The sequence below is a fragment of the Dipteris shenzhenensis genome, chromosome 30 (genome assembly GCF_047967505.1).
Source record: "Dipteris shenzhenensis isolate YYH24624 ecotype China chromosome 30, Dip_SZ_1.0, whole genome shotgun sequence".
Taxonomy (NCBI): Eukaryota; Viridiplantae; Streptophyta; class Polypodiopsida; order Gleicheniales; family Dipteridaceae; genus Dipteris; species Dipteris shenzhenensis.
In genome coordinates, this window is record NC_141625.1 from 28,642,486 (window position 1) to 28,649,668 (window position 7,183).

At 48.6% G+C, this 7,183-nt stretch overlaps 1 protein-coding gene across 1 annotated transcript; it reads left to right on the forward strand.

Moving 5' to 3' along the window:
• The first annotated feature begins 289 nt into the window (after positions 1 to 289).
• Positions 290 to 4,487, forward strand: LOC147881932 (pentatricopeptide repeat-containing protein At1g03540-like). The gene is made up of 2 exons (XM_087401176.1): positions 290 to 621; positions 704 to 4,487. Exon 2 carries the CDS (start codon positions 840 to 842, stop codon positions 3,420 to 3,422), a length of 2,583 nt encoding a protein of 860 aa, XP_087257302.1. The 5' UTR covers positions 290 to 621; positions 704 to 839; the 3' UTR covers positions 3,423 to 4,487.
• The last annotated feature ends 2,696 nt before the right edge of the window (positions 4,488 to 7,183 follow it).

The following is a 7,183-nucleotide window of genomic DNA, read 5'->3' on the forward strand; positions in this document are numbered from 1 at the left end:
AGCAATCTAGGTGTGTGAACCAAGCACCAGCTCCGCATCTTCGTCTCACGTGCAGTGGTTCTGACACTTGTCACGCAGGCGTTGTCTGAAAAAACGGAGTGGACACGTGGAGCATAGCATCCGAAATGGATGCTATATCAGTGCCCAGCTAAGGAGTGCGAGTCATACCCATGGAGCTTTACGTCTCCCTTCCTTCAACGACATGGCGTATGCCTTATCATGGGCTTCTTCCTTCAACGACATGGCGTATGCCTTATCATGGGCTTGTCCCGCTATCCTTGCAGAGAAGGCAACCACAAATCTTAGAGCCTACGGGATCGGAACGAGACTTTGGTACGCACCATGGCGACCTCCTGCGATCGTTTGCTTGGTCGATGGGCACCCAATTACAGCCCAACTGCGCAAAGCTTGCCGAAAGCGTGCCAAGCGAGCCAGAAACCAGCGAGACCTGTCCTGCACATATCCTGGATCGGCAGCACCAGAGTGGCCTTGCGAGGAATGAAGACTGCTTTTCTGACAGCTTGACTGGGGAGATCCTCGCCCAGCTGTGTCAAGAGACAGATATTGCTACCTATGCCTCGCTTTTGAGGCGTTGCACCAGTGCCCAGGCCCTGTTTGAAGGTGAGCGTGTGCATGAACACATAATTATGCGTGGATATTTGGGTAACATATTTTTGAGTAACCTTCTTGTCCAAATGTACAGCAAGTTTGGGAGGCTGGAATCTGCACGGGCTGTGTTTGACACCACAGTCTGTCGGAATTTGTATTCTTGGACTATTCTCATCGCTGCTTGTGCCCAGAACGGGCATGGCAAGGACGCTTTACAGCTGTTTGGTCAAATGTACTACGAAGGCTTCGAGCCAGACAACATTACTTTCATCTGCGTTTTGGATGCATGTGCTACTGTGGCAGCCTTAGAAGAGGGTCGACAGATCCATGCTAGTGTTGTGGGCACTGGCTGGGAGTCAGATGTTGTTGTGGGGAATACCCTCCTAAATATGTATGTCAAATGTAGGAACCTGGATGATGCGAGAGCTGTTTTTGAAGAGATGCCACGGCGGGATGTGGTCTCGTGGAGTGCCATGATCGCTGGCCTCGCCCAGAACAGGCATGGCAATGAGGCCCTACAGCTGTTTGGTCAAATGCAGGCTGAGGGCATCAAGGCAAACAGGATCACCTTCATCTGCGTTCTGAATGGGTGTGCCAGTTTGGCAGCCCTAGAAGATGGTCGAGAGACCCATGCTAGTATTGTTGGGACTGGATGGAAATCGGATGTTGTTGTAGGAAATGCTCTCGTCAGTATGTATGGGAAGTGCGGGAGCATAGTTGATTCAATGGCTGTGTTTTTAGGGATGGCACACCAAAATGTTGTCTCGTGGAATGCCATGATTACAGCCTATGCTGAGAATGGGCAAGATGAGGAGGCTTTGCAACTGTTCGGTCAAATGCAGGCCAAAGGCATGAAGCCAGACCAGGTCACCTTCATCTGCATTTTGGACATATGTGCTAGTGTGTCAGCCATAGAAGAGGGTCGAGAGATTCATGCTGCTATTCTTAGCACCAGATGGGAGTCTGATGTTGTTCTAGGGAATGCTCTCATCAATATGTATGGCAAGTGTGTGACCCTGGATGATTGTTGGGCTGTGTTTACAGAGATGCCACTGCGAGACGTGGTCTCATGGAATGCCATGAGTGTAGCATGTGGCAAGAACGGGCATGGCAAGGATGCCTTACGCCTGTTAGGTCAAATGCAGGCCCACGGTGTCGAACCGAACAAGATCACTTTTGTCTCCGTTTTGGATGCATGTCCCTCTGGGGCAGCCCTAGAAGAGGGTCGAGAGATTCATGCTATGATTGTTGGCAATGGATGCAATTTGGACATTATTGTGCAGACAGCCCTTGTCAATATGTATGGCAAGTATGGGTGCTTGGATGATTCAAGGGCTCTGTTTGTAGAGATGCAACTGCAAAATGTTGTCTCCTGGAGTGCCATGATTGCAGCCTGTGCCCAGAATGGGCACAACAAAGACGCCTTACAACTGCTCGGTCAAATGCAGGCCTGTGGAATTAAGGCAGACCAGATCACCTTTATCTGTGGTTTGGATGCGTGTGCTTGTGTGGCATTCCTGGAAGAAGGTCAAGAGATCCATGCTACTATAGTTGGTGCTGGATGGGAGACTGATCTTGTTGTGGGGAATGCCCTTATCAATATGTATGGAAAGTGTAGGAGCCTTGATGATTCAAGGGCTGTGTTTTCGGAGATGGATTTCCAGAATGTGGTCTCCTGGAGTGCCATGGTTTCGGCATGTGGCCAGAATGGGAATGGCAACGAGGCCCTACAATTGTTTGATCAAATGCAGGCAGAAGGCATCAAGCCAGACAAGATCACCTACATCTGCTTTTTGGATGCCTGTGCCAGTGTGGCAGCCTTAGAAGAGGGACATGAGATTCATGTGATGGTTATTGGCAATGGATGGGAGTTGGACATTGGCGTGGGGAATGCCCTTGTTAATATGTATGGTAAGTGTGGGAACCTGGATGATTCTAGGGCTGTGTTTACAGAGATGCCACGGCGGGATGTAACCTCTTGGACTGCTATGATTGCAGCGTTTGCCCAGAATGGGCACCGCAAGGAGGTCCTACAACTGTTTGTTGAAATGCAGGACGAATGCATCAAACCAAATAAAATCACACTTGCTTGCATTTTAGATGCCTGTGCCAGTGCGGCGGCTGTAGAAGAGGGTCAAGAGGTCTATGCTTCTATTATTGGCAATGGATGGGAGTCCAATGTTTTTGTAGGGACAGCCCTCATCAGTATGTATGGCAAATGTGGGAGTCTGGATGATGCAAGGGCCGTATTTGCAGAGATGGCAATGCCAAACGTGGCCTCCTGGAGTGCCATGATTGCTGCGTTTGCCCAGAGCGGGCAAGGCAAGGAAGCCCTGCAGCTGTTTGATCGAATGCTGGCTAAAGGTGTGATGCCAGACGAGATCACCTTCGTCTGCGTTCTCTCTGCATGTAGTCATACAGGTCTGGTTGCTGACGGGAAGCGGCACTTTGTCTCTATAGATAGAGACTATGGCATAACCCCCTCAGTGGAGCATTACTCGTGCATGATTGATCTTCTTGGACGACAAGGATTATTGGAAGAGGCAGAGGAATTAATTATCAGCATGCCATTTAAAGATGTTAGCTCAGCATGGTTGAGCTTGCTTACTTCATGTAGTATTCATCGTGACGTGGAGCGGGCTGTGCGTGCTGCAAAGCTCGTTTTTACTTTAGATCCATGGAATGCAACACCATATGTACTGTTAGCAAACATCCATGCTAATGCAGGTAGGTCAGATGATGCAATGAAGGTGAGGAAGGCAATGATTGAAAATGGTCTGAAGAAAGCCCAGATCAGAGTTGTATTGAGGTGAATAGTGCTGTGCATGATTTGTGGTATATTGGGCTGGTCCTTTTTGGATAGAAAGGTGAGGCTATTACCAAGGAGCATAAGGCGCCTTTGTGAGCAGTAATGGCCGCACCGGAATCAGCCAGATAGCCAGCTGCAAACTAACAGCAGCTAAGATAGGGCTACCATGTCGTAACAGAGCTATATCAGCAGGGCTGGTTCAGTTACAGCAGCTTGGGTTTGCTCTACAGGCTGAAATTGACTGCATCAAATGCCTCACAGAGGGGTTTTTGTGCTTGGAAGGGCCCTTCCACTCCATTCTGTCTCTGACCGTCATCTGCAACAAAACAAACAGCAGCACTCAGCAAGAGCGGCAAGCAGAGCATGTAGGAAGCCGCAAGAGCACATGCAAGACAAGTCATAGGCCCACAGTGCTAGAGCATAGAACCATAAAGAAGTGGCAAACTACAATGGCTTGACTGTGCAAGGGGAAGGGATTGATGGCCTGTATACAATATTCAACATGTGAGTGGAAGCCATATAATACTCCAAAGTTAACATATCCAGTTGGGCCCGTTTAGAGGGAGTGGCTGGCTGGGTGGCTGATGACATGTAGCCCTACATGTAAATTTGAGAGCACCTTCATTGCTTTGACATTCAAGGCGGCAGATGGGACCTCTGTAGGTCAGGAACCAGGGTCCACTACAGGATTTAGGGCAGCGCTTGGGAAGTCCGTGGAGCTATGAGTTCTGTTAGAGCCAGAGGGGTGGTAGTCAAGCACACTCCAAATGGACACTTGTGGAAGGGTATGCCCTTTCGACGGGACACTTCCTATGAGGCACAACCCTTTACAAGAGACACATTCTATTGAAGAAACACTACCATTGTAATGTACCCTCTCGTTAAGGGTCACACCCTTCACAAGGGGTACACACCTCTTCATGCAGATACACTTTGAAGTACACACCTTTTCATGTGTGACTCTTCACTCTTTATATAAGAGAGGCCCAACTGTATGGATGACACACTACAGACACTCAAGCAATACAAATATTCCTTGTTCTCTGCTATTTCAGTCTCCTTTCTGTTCCTTAGCACATTTCTAAATATAGTAAATCTAGGATTTCTTACAGTGGTATCAGAGCAAATTTCGCTCCTGCCTGTAGGAAATGCCTCCCACCTTCTAGCGCCTATCTGGTATATCTACTTCCGCTAGAAGGACATCCACGCACGTTGTGCATGGAAGAGATGGAGAGAATGAGCGTAAAATTTTTGCGCCAACCCCACCTAAGTCATCAGAGTCATCAGTGGCCTCTCCATCTTCCTCACATCACGAGTTGATGTGAGAGGACACGACAAAAATCGTGTCTTTTGATGTGCTTGGGCTGTCCCAAAATCAAGGGACGCACCTTTCTCACCATCGGACGCACCTTTTGATGAAAAGTTTTTGACTTCTCACCCAAGGGACACACCCCGTCGTGAAAAAAGACACATCTTTTTGTGTGGGGACACCCCTCTTTAAAACAGGGTTACACCCCTTCATGAAAAGGTACACCTATTCCAAGGGTCATACCCCTTAGAATAGGCACACCCTTTGGCACCAAGCACCAACCTTCAAAAGGGTACCTAGAGGGCCTAAAAAGGGCAACCAGCCCTAAACCCAAGGCCCAACCCTAGACTACCCTAGGTTCAAGGCAACCCACGTTTTAATTTTGGCAACCACCCAACCTAGGCAGCCAAAAACAAATGACGATCCCCGTTTGACACAATCCGTATGGAAATTCGTCACGCAGGTTCGCCTCTCTTCCACGCCATATGCCACTCTCCATCAGCCGATTTGCTGCCCTGGTTTCCAGCCAGTCTTTCCTGGCCCAGATCATCAGCCCTTGCTGCCCACAAATCAGCCAGGAAGCGAGCAAAGCACATCCCTCAAGCAGCGCCAGATGCAACGATTTGCTTCAGCCTCTGCCAGCTAATTTCTTCTGAGCCACTCCTGTTTGTGACCAGCAGCCTCGCTGCCTCTTTCATCTCGAATCAAACCAACCTGGTCCTTGCTGCTCATCACGCCACCTTAACTTGTGAACAGCGCCAAGCGGCTTTTTGCTGCCCTCTAATTCCGTCTAGCCAGGCCCGGTCCTGTTTCTAGTACCCCACAGGTACTTGCCACGGATTTCAACTCAGGAAAAGCGTGCCAGGTTCCACACAATTTGTAACACGCCTCTACCAACGCCCCTATCTGCCTCGAAAGTCTTGCCAGGCACCTTTTTCTTGTTCACACTTCCATGCGGACTTGCAAAGACAGCAAATGGACCTCCGGATAGAGATTTTCAGGCCTTTCTACGCAATTAATTGGCAGAGCTAAGCTATGCCAGGTGGATTCTTTCCATTCTTCGCCTTCTATATTTACTTTGGAGGTCTTTTTTGGATTAGGGTCGCTCATTTGCGAAGAGGTTGCACGCGAGCGGTTCGACATATTTGAGGTCTATGTGAGAAGAGCACGAGACTGCACTCTAGTTTATACCATTCCCGAAAGAAGATCTGGGCTGCTCCCTGAGATTGCTCATGTTGGAGGGGGTAGGCAAGGCAAGATGGAACCACCCGTGGAAATCTGGCAAAGGAGATCCTGAATAAGGTAACACTGGTGATGCCGAAGTGGGTGTTACTACTCGTGAGAGGACAAGAGTTGGTTGCAAAGTCCACGGATCTGAGAAAGGGTAAGGAGCTGCTGTCGGAAGCGGAGGAAATCCAAGAGGAGTGCCTTCGAGTGTAAATACTGTCTTGGGGAAGGTAAGACCTGTTCAGGAGGATATCTGGGAGCTGAAGGAGGTGAAAAGTACCCTGGAGATGCTGAAGCTGAGGGGTAAAAGTCTCTCCAAAGATGGACAGCGAACTCGTGTGGAATATCGGGTTCTGGGTATCTACGTGTCTCGTGAAACACATGGACTGTGCTGAAGAAGTAGTATAATTGAGGTGCCTCACGCAAAAGATATAGGATGTGGTCCAAGTCACTGGAAGGGCATGTGACACAAAAGACCCACGATGCAAAAGCTCCAAAGTGGGCTGGTTGTGCAATCTGAACACGAAACTGGGTGATAGGTGATGCCTGAGGTGTCCTTGAAGGAGCTGAGGCATTATCAGGGGTTTCCATGATTTAAGGAGAGGGCTTTCATTTGCTGCAATTTGATAATGAGCAGCAAATTCTCGTAGTACCACACATACAGAGGATGACGTGATGCCACCGGATGACTATGTGGACCCGATTCCACCAAAGATAGAAAACGTTGAACTGCGTGCCCTCTACCGCTTACTTCAAGCTTCCAAAACTAAAAGACTTGACATAAAACTTCCGGAAGCCTACATTGGTCAACAAAATCGACAAACAATTAACCAATGGCTCGTAAAATTGCGCATGTACTTTGATACTATCGACCTTACTGAAGGCACGAAGATTGCCTTGGCTGCCTCCCTCCTCAAAGACACAACTTTTCTATGGTGACGACGACGCTTAAAGGATGGCAAAAGTGTGTTAACTTGGGAATGTCTTGAACATGTGCTCCGTAAGCAGTTCATACTTGCTAATGCGGACTTCCAAGCACACTCAAAACTTTGACAGTTAGAGCAAACGGGCTCCTTGTCTTCCTACATCTCCCAGTTCACCACTTTGGTGCCGGAGATCGATGGTTTAATTGATGATGATTGCCTTCATGCGATGACATCCTCGTTTTCAATAGATCCTTACATGAGCATAAACAACATCTTCACCAAGTTTTTGAAGTTCTCTGTGTG